Source organism: Passer montanus, unplaced genomic scaffold (genome assembly GCF_014805655.1).
Source record: "Passer montanus isolate IOZ18808 unplaced genomic scaffold, ASM1480565v1 scaffold19, whole genome shotgun sequence".
Lineage (NCBI taxonomy): Eukaryota > Metazoa > Chordata > Aves > Passeriformes > Passeridae > Passer > Passer montanus.
This window is the reverse complement of record NW_024366480.1, coordinates 12,898,031-12,914,183: the sequence shown is the minus strand read 5'-3', so window position 1 is coordinate 12,914,183 and position 16,153 is coordinate 12,898,031. Positions and strand designations below refer to the sequence as shown.

General features: G+C 34.4%; 1 protein-coding gene across 2 annotated transcripts in view; it reads left to right on the top strand.

Moving 5' to 3' along the window:
• SMCHD1 (structural maintenance of chromosomes flexible hinge domain containing 1) overlaps window positions 1–16,153 on the top strand; it is a 70,445-nt gene that overhangs the window by 12,585 nt on the left and 41,707 nt on the right. Inside the window, exons 1-17 of one of the 2 annotated variants that reach the window (XM_039706263.1) lie at window positions 1,837–1,855; window positions 2,457–2,539; window positions 2,645–2,775; window positions 4,203–4,317; window positions 4,469–4,588; window positions 7,430–7,596; window positions 9,803–9,896; window positions 10,149–10,359; window positions 11,193–11,310; window positions 11,398–11,581; window positions 12,066–12,263; window positions 12,347–12,460; window positions 12,808–12,914; window positions 13,190–13,272; window positions 13,427–13,540; window positions 15,732–15,809; window positions 15,885–16,004. In XM_039706263.1, coding sequence (XP_039562197.1) covers window positions 2,702–2,775; window positions 4,203–4,317; window positions 4,469–4,588; window positions 7,430–7,596; window positions 9,803–9,896; window positions 10,149–10,359; window positions 11,193–11,310; window positions 11,398–11,581; window positions 12,066–12,263; window positions 12,347–12,460; window positions 12,808–12,914; window positions 13,190–13,272; window positions 13,427–13,540; window positions 15,732–15,809; window positions 15,885–16,004 — 1,897 coding nt within the window. In that variant the 5' untranslated portion in view covers window positions 1,837–1,855; window positions 2,457–2,539; window positions 2,645–2,701. Of the gene's footprint in view, window positions 1–1,836; window positions 1,856–2,456; window positions 2,540–2,644; window positions 2,776–4,202; window positions 4,318–4,468; window positions 4,589–7,429; window positions 7,597–9,802; window positions 9,897–10,148; window positions 10,360–11,192; window positions 11,311–11,397; window positions 11,582–12,065; window positions 12,264–12,346; window positions 12,461–12,807; window positions 12,915–13,189; window positions 13,273–13,426; window positions 13,541–15,731; window positions 15,810–15,884; window positions 16,005–16,153 lie in introns of those variants that run through there. The other variant, XM_039706261.1, reaches the window with a different exon arrangement.

Genomic DNA, 16,153 nt, shown 5'->3' with positions numbered 1-16,153 from the left:
ATTCAACTTAAAATTGTAGCTGCTAAAAAAATAGTCTTAACTGTAAAAAAAAAAATTAGCTATGTTCTTTATACAAATTTTTCTTTTAAAAATTATTAAAAGTAGCCACCTAAGAATCCAGATTTATAGAGGTACCTTCTCAAATACTTGTTCAAGAAGTTTGAGTATTTTAGAAGTAAAGTAACTTTAGCCTGAATAATCTTGTGCATGTTATTCAGACAGGTCAGCATTTGTGTTATCAGGCTTTTGTCTCCAGTGTTAAACTGTAGACTTTTTGAATTTCATGACCAGTTTTTGTGTGCCCTCCCATCTGGGGTGCTACAGGACTTAACTTACCAACAAGTGCAAGCATTTTTTTAAAAAGATGCTGCTTTAAGTGTTTTTTATCGAAGTGGTGCATGAAATATGTATCCAGCATTTTGTATTGTTTTATTGAATAAATTACTTCCTGTTTATGGCTTCTCTGAAAATTCTGTATGTGTCTGTGATTACCTTCTAAGTACTATGTACTTCATAGGTACAGCAGGTTCAAAATTACACAGAAAAAAATGCAAAAAAAGTCAAGAATCAAGCATGATACCATTCCTGATGTTTTAACAATATAAAATGTTTATAAATAGCAGCTGCTATTTTTAAGGACCAGTCTTTCCTCTTTGTGCACATCATTTGTTCCGTGCTCCAGGAAAGGCACTGTTTTGGTTTGGGTTTGGTGATACTGTTGAGTCAGTGGTATATCTACCCTGTGCACAGAAATTGCTGTGTAAGGCCTCACAGAGTAAGCATTCTGTGGAGACCTGTGCTTTTATTCCTGCCCACAGCCATTAGTGCACCTGTTGCTTTCCAACACAGAGAAGCTGACTGGAAAGGCCAAACTGGGCTTGGTCTGCAATGACCACACCCTGGTGGAATTTGATTAAATAGGCAAGTGTAAAGTATTGTAAGGACTCGAAACCTCAGGAAAAGACCTTTCAGTTGTTAAGGGGTGTGGTGCATGGGACACCGGGAAACACCTTTGGGGATAAAGGAGTAGAAGAGTGCATGATGTTACTTAAATTACTTTTTAGAGCACAAGAACTATTGATTTCTTTGTGGAAGAAATCAGGTGTAGAAGGCAGGAGAATAGCATGGCTGAGTAAAGACCTCCTGGTCAAACTAAAGCACAAGAGGGAGTTGCACAGCTGGTGGAAGCAAGCTGTAGAATAACTGTAGAGAATAATATAGGGATATTGCCTGGGAATGTATGGATGAGATCAGGAAAACTAAGGAACAGCTGGAGCAAAATTAGCAAGGGATGTGAGAAGGAATAATAAGGGTTTTACAGATATATTAGAAAAGGATGACAAAAAAAGTTGCACCCTAAATAAATGAAATGTGAGGTGTGGGGATCTAGGGGCAGCTGACATGGAGAAGACTGAACTACTAAACCAATGCCTGACCGATTTTGAGTGTTGATGAAGGACCATTGTTCTTTGATATGGAATAGTAAAGATGGGTCCCATAACTGATGCACAGCTACTCTGTTTTCAATGAAGAAAATTGCAAGAAAGTGCATAACAGTTTTTATATTTCAGTAACAGCTTTAGGAAAATGCCGTGTGCTTCAGTGTTGCTGTGTTGCACTAACACTCAAGAGTTTTCTTTTACATGTTTGAAGTATGTGGCCAGTGTAAATTGCACTGTAGCATCCTGAAGAACTCTGCAAATTGTAGGAAATAAGGTTTTCTTTTTAGAGAGGCTGAATGGAAATGTCTGTTCACTAAAGCTGGTCAGCCAGATTGAACTAATCTGAATTTGATGTATTTTTTTCAGATTAAATGCAATTTTCCAGTAAACTTAGGTTGTTTTACTTTAATTAGGTAAGTGCTCCAGGCATTAATGGTTAGAAACAACAAATTTGTGCAAACAGTTTGCCTGCTTCTGCAGTGTATTGCCATGGATCTGACAGAAATTTGGTTGTATTTACCATTCACTGAAATCCTTCAACCATTTCTACAATTTTCTTTGTTTTTTATAAAGAATTAACATTGTAGTTTTAGATGTTTCACAAAATTTTGATTCAGGTTTCTTCATTTAATTAATTCTTCCCTCAATATTTTAACAAGTCAAAGTCCATTTTTATGTACTTTTGACTATATGAATCATAAAAATTTCTGATAATGAAAGGGACAAATCTGTCTTTTGGTAAGGAGATGGTTAGTTTATCATGGTTCATTCTAATAATTGTGATCTTACCATTAGAGATGTGAGAGATTCAGTGATGAAACAAATCATAAGGTACATGTACAAAAGCTATTTTATTTTTTAAACAAGATGTTATGCGATTTTGATTTTTCTGACAGGGCTTAGGTCTTGTCTGTGTTTAGGAAATGTGTTTTCCTAATTGCTTGAAAGAAACTACTAAAAGTGGGTGTCTGATTTCTGAGCACTAAGAGGGTTATTTTTCTTCAATTTCTGTAGCATTTGCCCTTGCTGAATTGATTGACAATTCTCTGTCAGCTACATCTCAAAATACTGGCATTCGGAGTATACAGATAAAATTGGTAAGATAAAAAATACTTTCATGTTTTCAGACATAGCTTGCATTATCCTTTTCTTCCTGTTGATCCTTGTTGATTTGTGCTGTTTGTTTGTCTTTCCCCAAACAGTTGTTTGATGATTCCCAAGGAAAACCAGCGGTTGCTGTGATTGATAATGGAAGTGGAATGACTTCTAAACAGCTTAACAACTGGGCTGTATATAGATTGTCAAAGTTCACAAGACAAGGTGACTTTGAAAGGTTAGCCAATTCTAAATATTTCTACAACAATTAGCAAGCTCTGCAAAAGTCCACAAAATATGCTTTTAAGGCATAGCTGTATACCAGCACTTAGCTAAACTTCATCATTTTATGACTGCATAAATAGACCCATATTTTTTCTAAGTAGGCAATAGAGAAGCTTTATGACACAAAACTGCTCTTCTGTTAGTGTGACACACTGAATACTTTTTTATTCTTTGGACCTTTTCTAAACTGTCTTTTGCTTGTCTGCATACAGTTAAGGCCATGCTATGCCCTGCAGGGAATTTTTGTACTATGTTCACCACCTGAAAACCTTTCAGTAGTGCATTAAATGATACATTCAATATCTTTTAAGCTACGGCAATAACAGATAAACAGATGTATGGTTTTAGTTCAAATTTTCTTTTTTTAATTTAAATTTTAATTCTGTATAAATTACACTTAAGATGTCTATTTTTTGATGCAGGCTACACAAAGTAAATGTTTTGCATTTAAGGAAGAAAGTGGAGGTTCTGTGGTGGGTTTTGCTACTTATATGAATTAACTTTACGGTTTTGATTCTGTTCTCAAGAGATGTTCTAGCTGCACAGACAGGCTTAATCCTAGTGTATAAAATTCCACAAAATCAGTTATGTACCGTTTTTGCGCTTCGGTCATATTTTAAATACCTTAGGCCTAGGCTTCTAAATGTGAAGATGGTAATTACAGTCTCAGTCGTAACTACTTTGTCTTATGAGCAGGTAGTGTAAAAAGTAATAGGGCCATGGGAAGTGATAATATAGCTGGGGGAATTGAAAATATCTCCAAATAGAAAGTCAAGGTCTTCCAAACATCTGGAGATAAGGGCATAAAAAGTGATTCTGGGTCATTTGTAAAGAAATTCACTGCTTTTTGAAGTTGCTGTAGACAAGTTTAGTAACAGAAATGTGTAGCATTCCTAAAATGCAGATTTAAACTGGATGCTGTCAGAAAGATCAGGCTTGCTTTTTAAGCCATTTTCATTTAATAATATTTGGTTTACGAGGAGGGGCAGAAATGCTTATAAAATTACTTGGAAAAATACTTACTCTGTTATCATCCTTTAAAAAAGAATTCATCAGGAATTTCAGGCACATATTTTTTAATCTTGCAGTTTTAAAATGTATAAAATAAAGGATTTTTAAACAAAATGCCAGGAGGAAGAATTTAATGGAAGCTTTATATCAGAACTATCTTTGGGTTGTTAAATTAAATTTTAAAATTTAAATTTTAAATTTTGGGTTTTTAAATTTGTCTTGAAAAAAATTAAAGACACTCTTATTCTTAGTGATCATTCAGGATACGTGCGCCCTTTGCCAGTGCCTCGTAGTTTAAATAGTGATATCTCATATTTGGGTTTTTTAATTTGTCTTGAAAAAAATTATTAAAGACACTGTTATTCTTAGTGATCATTCAGGATACGTACGCCCTTTGCCAGTGCCTCGTAGTTTAAATAGTGATATCTCATATTTTGGAGTTGGAGGCAAGCAAGCAGTGTTCTTCGTGGGACAGTCTGCCAGAGTAAGTCAATGTCTGACTTTAATTTTATTTTAGAACATTTGCACACAATCAGATTGTTACTTCCTAACTTTTAATACTTTTAATATGTATTTTGTTATGTTAATTTTAAGTCTTCTTTTGGTTTTAAATGCTGTTTCTTTCATAAAATCAGATGATAAGCAAGCCTGCAACATCTCAGGATGTTCATGAACTTGTCCTTTCTAAAGAGGATTTTGAAAAGAAGGAGAAAAACAAAGAAGCAATATATACAGGATTCATTCGAAACAGAAAGGTAAATAGACTTAAGATTCTCACATTTATAATTGAAACCTATCCCAGGTTTATGTGATTTAACTGTGTAATTCCTGTAATACTTATCTGGGGATATCTTCATCTTATTGAATCATTTGCACCCTGTAGTATAAAAGGAAGTAACCAAGAACTTGAAGACACTGAAGACAATTTATGCCTTATTTTTATGTGATGCTTTTTCCTATTTTCAGTTAAGGTTAAATGGCAGAAATGCTTTACAGTTTTACATGTCAGGTTAAGAAAAATACTTTTCTAAGCACAGAAAATGTTTTTGTTGTATATGAAACAAAAATGAATTTTCTCTGAAGCATTAAAGAATAAATTAGGGAACCAAATTGTACTGTTTAGAAGTATGTAAGACTAATCTGCATATGGGAGAAAAGTCCAGCCAGACCAACAAAATCTGTTGGTTTTATAAACATTCATAAATGTTGTAAAGTAAATGAACTGTTTAACTGAAAACTAAACTCTGCAGTCCTGATGCTTTTCATGAAGAGCTAAGTAAAAAAGGTGTAAGATAAGGAGGAAGACTGAAAAGATCTGTTCTTTGGATATTTTTGGGCAAGGAGGGAGAGGCAAAGATGTAGCTATGGGTGCAGATGGGAGGAAAAATGGATGGTATATATGACAAAGTAGTCAGACCTTGAGCCTGTATCTGATGGGCTATATCAGTGTTCTTGGTGTTTTGTATGGATGAGAAAGGAACAGTAGGTAAATAAGGTTTTTATCATTCCAGTTCTGGGTCAGTGAGTTGCAACAAAGAATGAATGGCCAGAGTTTTGTTTTTATTTGCTCTACAATAACAGACTCAAAAAATAGAAACAGAAAATAAAAACGGACAAAATCTGCTTTATTGTAAGGGGTACAAATGCTTTCCCTCCCTACTTGATATTAAAGAGAAAGGTTGGATGATATAAAGGAGAAGACAAATGGACAGGCATAAGTTGAAAGAAAGTAGCTGAATGAGATGCATAGGTACTATTAAAGAGTTCAAGAAGGTGGTGCAATCAGCTGTTTGAAAAGTTGTGGTAATAATATAAAATCACAGTTAAATTGACACTGTTAAAAATGCAAGTAAAGTTCTCTTTAGAATGAAGCAATAACTTGTAACTATCCAAGAGGGAGGAGATGATGTGCAAAGTGAAGTGTGAAGATATTAGAGGTTCCCCTAAAAGATTCCTAAAACTCAAGTTTAGGAATTTTTTTTGTAAATCATTGAAATACCTAGGCCAGTTCATTATATTGGTGTGAAATAAAATGTGTAAATTCATATCACTAATGACTTGAAAAATGGTCTGCACTGCACATACATCAGCAAGAGAATACTGTGGCAGAGGTAGAAATTGTAAATTGATTACTAGTGTGAGAAGAATAATTAAGCCTTTGAGCCAATTGGAAGTGAAGGAAGTTTGTTTTGCAAAGAAATCAAGATGTAACTAATATGAAACAAAAGGGACTTTAGAACAAGGCCATAACACTGAAGAGAAGTTGTATTAATGGTATCCCTGCTAGTCATCTTTCCTTGATGGGTAATAGGCACCTGTCTTCACTGCAGTCATTTCTCTGGACCATTGAATACTGCAGAGAAGTAAATAGTAATTTTCTACTTGAGATAGAGGGTAGTAATGTAGGGGGAGGTACCATAGTAGTTTGTCATGTGTAGCGGGAAGGCAACCAGATAATTTGGGAATGATATTTTGGAGGCTCTTTCAGTCTGTAAATTTCTTCCATCCTGTACCAAGTGGCACTTGTTCAGCCTCAGTGTGCAGCTTCTAGGTTTGTCAGATCACATGGAGATGAGGACCAAGCAGCTCTGGCTTTTCTTTATTATGACCAATCCCATCACTAGCATAGAATAGTCCAGGCTATGCTGTGGGCAGGAAAAAGAGATGGGGTCTTCTTTGATGAACATTGTCAAAAATGGTTTGATTACCCTCTTAGCGAAGGCGAGCTCTTTGATTCCCTGGGGAAAGTAAGTCTTGATAGAACACCCTTAACTATTTCACCTAAGTATGGTTAGGTAGGACATGTCTCCTTTCCTGCCTTATTAATGTGGGGTTTGTCTGCTTTCTTGCAAAATAAGGCATGTAGCTGCATTTACTACAACATATCTTCTCAGTTGTAGCAATTGTTTACATTCACTAGAAAGATCTTAATCTTTGTTTTAAAAACAGGGTTTTTTTCTGTGTGTACCAAATATAAGGGATTACTCACTGGTCCAGTGTGAAGCATGACATCAACCGCAGTGTCCCTCTGCACTTTAGAAAACTGTCAAAAGAGCAAAGTGCATCCATTCAGGAAAAGACAATCAGTAGTTTCTGGAATCAGGAATCTCTCTGTTAGACTACTCAACATTTCATCTGGAATTGAGGATTCACCATTTTTTCTTTTACAGCAAAAGTGTTTCTTCCACTTGACTTTCTACTACAGAAAGCAGTCTATCCCTTTAAAAGCCAACAATTTTTTTTTGGCTTTGTTTTCTTAAAGAGGGCTTAATGTCTTGAGCACTTAATGCTTCCACTTGATGGATGAGAACATGGATGTCACACAGTGCTGCATTCAACATGATTAAATCCATTTCTAGACTGCACACTTTAAGTGCTGTCATGAAAGTGAGTTGAAAATAAACATTAGTGATGTCACATTCTCAGCTTGTTGACTTTAATTTGGAAACTTTTATTTTAAGCTTTAATCCTTTGTGATACTTAGCATCATGTGTTCTGTATTACTTTTCTGTTATGATTTTTAATCCCTTTCAAGTTGATGGGAGTTCAGAAATTCAGTTTACATCCCTGCTCTTATTATTTTACTCTTTTTGTAGCCATCTGATTCTACTCACATCACAAGTGATGATGAAAGATTTCTTCATAATCTAATATTAGAAGAAAGGGATAAAGAGAGTTTCACAGCAGTTATCATTACAGGTGTACAACCAGATCACATGCAGTACTTGAAAAACTACTTTCATCTTTGGACAAGGCAGCTGGCGTAAGTTGGTGATTTAAAAGATTTTATTTAAAGTGGGCTACTGACAAAGTCAAATAATTATGAACTGCTTCGTTTTTGTACTTTGATATTGGCCTTATTCCTTTTAAGGCTGTTGATACAATTAGCCTCCCTGTCTAACCAATTTTACAGAAACAAGCACAATTGAATGGGGCACCCCCAAGCAAAAATGTGACTTGATGATTGATACATAATTATCCACTGTCATTTTTAGTAGCCTATTAATTTAATGGTGTATTACTAATGGTAGAAGTTGTTTGTCTAGTTGCTAATAATTTCATCAGTTACTTTGCTCACAGCTGTGCTCCTAGAGTTGGTACCTGTCTTTGTATTTACAGTTTTAGGGGGATCTTTTGGTTGGTTGACTTTTTTAAACAACAATAAAAGAAAGTACTGCTCTTCATCCCAGTTTAAGAGGAAGAAGGATATATGACACTATCTGCTCTGTACTGTAATAATGTCATCAGTGGGCCTGCAGAGCCTGAAGATACCTGTGAATAGTTTGGGCTTACCTGTTAAGATGATGGATCCATCTGTGAATGTAAACTGAAATACAAAGTTGTAGACAATTTTGAAATCTGACAAACTACAGAACTTTGTTTTCAAACTATGATTTTATTTTATTATTTATTTATAAATAAATAATAAATATTTATTAATTTTCTATATTTATTTTATTATTTATGATAATAAAAGGTGTACTTAAGAGGACTAATATAAGAATTAGGTAATACATTACTGTGTGAAATGTCATTCAGTGTTGCACATAAAAACTTGTTACTGAAGCCATTTTTAACGTCATGAAAATATAGGGTACATCTATCTGCAGAGGATAATTTAGATCCCTCGTTAGCTTCTAGGTGCCCATCAAGTGAACACTCACACTTAAACGTGTGTTAGTTCTTTCCAACCATCTCTTGAAGTGAAAGAGCTGCTTCTGTTTCGGATGGAGCCCAGGTGCAATTATTCAGATATATGCCCTGTAGCTGTTAGAGTAAAACCACTCATTTAGCCTTCCAGTGCTACACAGTTCTGTGTCACTATTTCAGCTGTAATGACCCTTTTCCACTCAATCACCTCCCCATTCCCTGCTGCCATGCCTTCTGCCACACGTGCATGATACCAGTTTCATTTCGCTTCAATGCGCTGCAGCATAGCCCTTGTCATTTGTTTGAAGATGAACCCCTAAAATAACAATGCCTTAAGGCCAGAAGACTGCCTTTTGAAGTCTGGAATACATGCTCACAAAATACTAAGCAATTGGGACATACCATAAAATCCTGAGCAATGAGACCAGGAGGAGCTTTTTTCTGGGAGCCAGCATTTCTCTTTGGGGAACATTTAGTGCAGTGGAGGTCAAGCAAAGCAGCTATAAACTTGCGGGTGCATTTGACTTTAGTCATGCATTTGGTCCCTTTGTCTAGTACAATCTCATTTTTCTCCAAACCATCCCCCAGAGGTTTAAGGATTCAGTCTTTGAAGTTGGAAGAACTAGCTAGCTTGCTGAAAAGTTGAAGTACATGGAGTTAAGTTCCTCAGTTTTCTCCAATTGCATATCTCTATGAAATTATTTGACCATGTGGATTTTTTGAAACTTCTTCAGTGAGGAAAAATGATAGTTAGAAAGCAATGTTTACAGCTGAAAAATTATTTCTATTATGCAGATCACATCCATGACTCCTACCTATATTCAAATTTGTGTAAATAGTGTAAAGATAGTAATAGAAATATGTAACGATCAATCACTATTAGATAATTGATATAAAACTGGTATCAGAGACCAAGAGCGGAAAGATTTGTGGCTTTAGTTCTTTCTGATTTCCAGAGTGGAGAACAATTTACAGTAGTTTTTTTAGTTTGCCCTTTGATGTAAAGGATCTGTAGCCATGTAACAATTGTATTTTTTTCCCTTACTCATTTTTTTTCAAATTTGTTTCCAATTATTTTACTCAAAAATTGGTCTTAGTGTGATTGTGCATGTCAGAGGTGAGAGGAATGAAAAGGAATCACTCCCTTTAGTAAATATTTTGTACCAGATATATGTTGTCAAGGAGTTGATTTATAACAGTGCAACAAACCAGTTATATTTTAATAAAAATACAAGCTTATTTAGAATTTTTTACAATTATAATGTGCAATTTTTAAATTTCACTTGCTGGTTTCGTTTTTTTCCTGAAATGTATTTCAGACATATCTATCACTATTATATCCATGGACCAAAAGGAAATGAAGCTAATGCTGTAACAAAAGAAATAAGCCCTTTCAACAACATCGATATTCAGGTAAGAGATTTTATACAAGTTAGTCGAAAGTCCTCTTTGATGGCAACTTATTTTATATTGTGCCTGTTTCTCTGTAATCATGCATTTTAAAATACAGCATTGAAGATGTGTATGTAGTTTAATTTTTTGAAGTAATTCTGTTTGGCATTGCAGTGAAGGAACTAACTCCTTTGCTAACAGTCAATTGTCAAAGTGCTTATTACTGTAAGTTTTCTGCTCTAAGGGAAATCAACTTGTTTTCCTTTTTCCCAGATTTCAATGTTTGAAAAGGGAAAAGTACCAAAGATTGTCAATCTGAGGGAGATCAAAGATGACATGCAGACATTGTATATAAACACTGCAGCAGATTGTTTTGAGTTTAAGGCACATGTTGAAGAAGAAGGTATAGTTGAAGGCATCATCCGATACCATCCCTTCCTTTATGATAAAGAAACATACCCTGATGATCCATGTTTTCCATCAAGTAAGTGAAATGTTTTGCTGCATGTCAGTCCTATCATAGACAGTACTACTACTCTAAATATTTTAATGAAATACAAACCAGAACAATTTTAAGTTGAAGTGCAAATTATTACCTGATTTAGGTTGTGACAGAACAGAAAAGTTCGCATTCTTTTGGATGAACAGATCCTGTGAATTGGCTGTTGTGGTAACTCATTCCTGTAAACTTGATCTTTGGCATAACGCCATCTGATTTCAAATTATAAACTCTTATGGAACTTATTATAAACTCTTACAGAATTTCAACTCCAGTTAAACTTCGCACTTTCTTGACTACATCTTTGCTCCAACAAAGTAATAAAATATGAGCAGTTAGATTCAAGAGATTCTAGTAATGAAATACTGCAAAGGACAACATGTAGTCTGAAGTCTTTTGTTTAAAATTTGCTTTACTCAGTTGTGAGTTTTCAAATGCTAGGGGTTTTAAAATACTCGTGCCTTTTTTTTTTTTGACAAAACAAATCTTGAGTTAATTGGGACAGGATTTCATGATACTTACAAGAACATCAGTTGAAACTAAGGAAAAAGTAACACATTTTAAATTTTTGAGTTTGGTAATATATAACTTCCATTTAGAATTTTTCTTTACCTTCCTTAGTTTTTCTGCTTTGGTAGTTCTAAAACAAGAAAAAAAATGTAATATTGTATGTAATGAGCCTGATATAATGTGCATTGCTACTGTGCTGAATGTAATAACAATAGTACTTCTTCATTAAGATTGCTATGGGTTTTGATATTATTTTAGTTTTTTAAGGAAATATATTCAAGGAGACTGTCTTTTTTTTTTTTATCAAGGATTAAATGATGATGATGACGATGACTGTCTTTTAGTAGAAAAAGGTGCCAGAGGAAAAAGGCCTATTTTTGAGTGTTTTTGGAATGGAAGATTAATACCATACACAACTGTAGAAGAGTAAGTGGTGATGTGTTTGTGCAGTCTCTTTCTATAGAGTAAACCTATCTTTATAAAAAAGGATTGTAATGACTTTCTCCTTTTAAGTTTTGACTGGTGCGCTCCTCCAAAGAAGAGAGGATTGGCACCAATTGAATGCTACAACAGAATTTCTGGTGCGTTGTTTACCAATGATAAGTTCCAGGTCAGCACAAACAAACTCACTTTCATGGATCTGGAGCTGAAGCTAAAGGATAAGAATACTCTGTTCACAAGAATCTTCAATGGACAGGTAATTACTGCATTCTGTTGTTTCTTCTTGGTGAAGTTCAGTGCATGTAATACAGAAACCTTTGCTCACTGGTTATTTCTTCATGTCTCTCTGGTTTAGTGAGTAGTAAAGCTGAGTCTTTAAATCTGAAAACTTAAGACTCAGTATTTTTCCTTTTATTTTCTTGAACAATTACTTTAGTTGTTAAAGACAGTTTTTATGGAAAGACCTTCTTCCTAAAGGAATATGACTGCTGGGGGAAGTGTAGCTTTCCTAGAATTTTTTTAAGTTTTCAAACTGAATAATTCTTTTTTTTCTTTGCTTCTGTTTGTGTGTTTCATTCTTTTCTGTTTGTTCTTTTGTTCTTTTTGTGTGTGTGTCTTTTTGGCTTTTTGTTTGAGTACAGTATCTCTGTACTCTTACAATTGTTCAGGCTTCTGATGTGGTCAGATTGAAGTATTATAATACATTGTTAATATGTACTAATTTTGTAATCTCTTTATAGGAGCAGCGAATGAAAATTGACAGAGAATTTACTCTGTGGCTCAAAGACTGTCATGAAAAATATGACAAACAGATAAAATTCACAGTCTTTAAAGGAATAACTGTACGTAGTGACATAGCATCCAAAAGAATGCAGAGCCCTTGGACAATGTATGCTGCAATAGAGTGGGATGGAAAAACATACAAAACAGGACAGCTGGTAAGTTTGTTGAACTGTATAAAAGGCAGGTACTGTGCATTTGATGCAGGAGTAATGAATTAATTGGCGTCTTCTTCTTATAGGTGAAAACTACTAAGACTCATCCAATATTCTATGGAAGCATTGAGAAATTTTACTTGTATGGGGACCATGATGGGGATATATTTGCCACTGGGGGAGAGGTTCAAATTGCTTTGGTAAGAAGAAATACAGAAAGGATTCACACAGCTAGTGTGGATCTTAAATCTTTAAACATAATCCCTTGTCTGACCTGATTAAATTACTTTAAACAACAGTAAATACTCTTAATGTAACTTTTTACAATCAGCAGTCTAGAAATACTCAACTTGAGCTTTAATGTGAATCTATTAAAATTAGCAATTTTAAAACTGTGGTTTTAAAACAGTAGTTTCACCAAGTAGTATTTGTTAGCATATTGCATTATGTCTGTGTTGACTTTTTTAGTCCCTTGATTGGGAGGTCTTTCTTGTCTGATCTGTTATAAAGTCTGACCATTTATAACTGCACTGAATTTTTATTTCAGGAACCACAGGCATTGTATGCTGAAACAAAAATTATTCCAATCTCAAAACTTGACAGAACAGTGTCTGACAAAGTCGTTAAAAAATACATAGAGGATGAAATGGCAAGGTAAGCACTAGGTAACATTTACATAATTGTGGAGTTCCTAATTATAGTTTTTGTATTTAATTAGGAATCAAACAAAATTCAGTTTTATTCCTAAATGGGAAAGCAATCAGCTGTTTCAGTAGAAACAAAAAGAAAATATGAACCAAGAAGAAATAGGTTGGGATTTGTTTTTTCTTTCCCTACCACAAAAATAGTTCCATGTGTATTTAACTGAAGATAAATTGATCTTTATTTAAACTTACTGAAAAAATGTTCACCTTTTTTTTTTTTATAAGACTTCCTGACAAATTATCAGTAACATGGCCTGAAGGAGATGAGTTGTTTCCAAATGAAACAAGACTTGCTGGTACACCAATAGGTATACTTTTTTTCTTCCAAATACTCAAATATTAAACTCCAATTTAAAAATGCTTTGTGCACCCTTGTTAAAGAGACATGCATACAGAAATCTCTGATCACTTTTAATCCATAACATATTTTAAAAATAAGTCTGTTTTTCATTTTAAATTCAGGAGCATTAAGAATAGAAATTTTAAATAAAAAAGGAGAAGCAATGCAAAAACTTCCAGGTACAAGCCACGGAGGTTCAAAGAAACTTCTTGTTGAACTCAAAGTTATTTTGCATTGTGAGTATTTCATTATATTTAATTGTATCTCTATTGTTTTTAAAGTTCATCATGGATAATAAGGTATTTGATTGTATAATACATGTATGTATTTAAAATACATATTAGAATTTGATTAATGCATGTGGTAGTCAGACAATACTCCATCAGTGCATGTAGCATTTCAAAGCCACTTTTCATGAAGTGACAACTGCCTCAATACCATGTATTGTCTTAATGCTGTGTTTTGATTACATCTTCTGTCACAAGTAAGGATGGCCTATTAATTCCAGCCTGTCTACTTAACCTGCATAAGAACATGGGTAAAATGGATAATGTTTCTGTAATTAGTGTAGCAATTTACATGAAGTGCATAAAAGTGGGGATCAGAGTTGTTTAATATCTAACGTAAATTAGCTTCAGAAGTTTTAAAACATCAAATTTCATTTACTGTTTTGTGGTTTCTGTTTTGTGGGTGCTTCACATTTTTAAGAATTGCATTCTGTCCAAGGCAGCTGAAATCACTCAAGTTTTGTTTTGAACATAGAACACTAAATTCTCCAATTCTGCATGTGTCAAATGTATTTGAAACTTGTAGAAACCTAAAATCTTCTTTATTTCCATACACCATAGGAATATCCAATTCCTTCATCTGTTAGGAGTTGTAAAAATAGTTTTCTGGGGTTATTGTAGTGATAGATGTCAAGGAAACCAAATGGAAGTATCTTAGCTAAAGTTTAGTGTACATGTCATGAGGCTACACGTGGTATTTTAATGGCACTTGCTTATGGCAGCTGGCTGTTGTGCATGACCATTGTCCAGCATAGTGTGGTGGGACATGAAGAGGTTGGAATTGAACTCGAGCTGTTCATTTAATATAGATTATCAAACAGTCCTATCAGCATGTGTGACAAAACAGTGTTTTGCAAGCTTAATAAGATACGGCATCCTGATGTCGGGAAGTATGGAGAGAGACATGGTGTTTCTATTGTTCTGTTTTATCAGGGCCATTTTTAGGATCACTGAAAATTCTGCCTTCAGACCTTTCATGTCTCCTGACCCATTCATTGATGGGAATTTGCACTTTTAACTGTTTCCACTGCTTCCTGTGTTAGCTTTTTTCTCTACTCAGTTGAAGAGTCAGTAGTGTAATCCTCATATTCTTCACAAGAGCAAGGAATAAGTCCTATAAGTGATGATTTGAGCATAGCACACCTAGCGAAACTCAAACCTCTAATTGTATAAATGAGAGAAATGTGGTTACATCTATACTAAGGCCAGGAGCAAATATAGTGTAAAAAAAGTTTCTCTTCTCTTTTGAAGAGTGGAATACTTGGTGAACTGTACTATGGGCTACCAAGGGACCTGAGCTATGAGACACCTGATCTGTTACTGAGGAGTCTTATTATACAATCTTTGATTAAAAGTTAGGGTTTGCATTAGGGTAAGAGAATGATAAAGTCTCATTGACAGCTCTTACTTTATCTTATGTATGCCATTTGGTGCAAGAACAAGGTCTTGAAACAGTTTTGCTTAGCTATAAACAATTTGTGTTTTTACTTCATTTCTTTTTATTCTGTGTAGTCTTATTACAGTCACATTCTATATTCTGAAGTGTGTTTTGGGAGAAAATACAAAGTATTAATACCTCTTGACACTTCCAACAATAACTCTTACTTCTGTATTTATCTTAGGTTATAGAACCAGTCACTAAAACTGCCTCAGAGTTCCAGTGTGTTCTGTTTTTGTTTGTGTCTTAATTCTGCAGAGGTTTATAAAGACAGATGAAACAATTTGGAGCAAAACAGGAATTTTTTTTTTCTTCCATTATATTTTCTGTCAACTGCACATTTTTATGATTGCTCCCATTTAAGCAATTTTGCTGCAGTCATTTGTAAGTTTAATCCACTGCCAGCATGGAGTGCAGAGTGCTCCTACTTACAGGGAATGTACAACCAAAGAGCTAACAAAATTCACCTTTACAAACCTGCTACTTTCAGTGCAATGTGCCTGAGGCTAGCAAGTTTTAATTAAAATGGGATTAGACAGGGAACTGATTTGTTTAGCTGTGATCGGTGTGTTTAGTTGTGAAGTTGAATTGATGTTACTTAGATCCAGAAGTGATAGTAATACTTAAGTGATACCAATGCTTGAAAAAGTTAAGAATTATGGTTTAAAATCTAAATACATGAGCTAAGTGTTTGTTTTGCAGCACCTACTGAGAATAAAGAAATAATTTCCCATATCAGTCAGCATGGAGGCAAGTGGCCATACTGGTTCAAAAAAATGGGTAAGTTGCATATTTGATACCTTCAGTTTGTTTATAATTTTTTTTCTTTCTAATTGTACTTTTATATCTGTTTAGAAAATCTTCAGAAACTTGGTAACTACTCCTTGAAACTGCAAGTAGTGTTGAATGAAAGCAATGCAGACACTTATGCAGGAAGGCCTTTGCCATCTAAAGTATTTAAATTTACTATTGTAGGTGAGTATTCCCATCTTTTTTCCTACTTTTAGTGTTTTTGAGTCATTGTATATCAAAATTTCTCATGTCCTAGTTGAGATGTGGTTTTCTGCACTGAAGTCACATTTGCATATCAAATTTGAAGAATTTGCAGGAAAATGTTTGTTTTT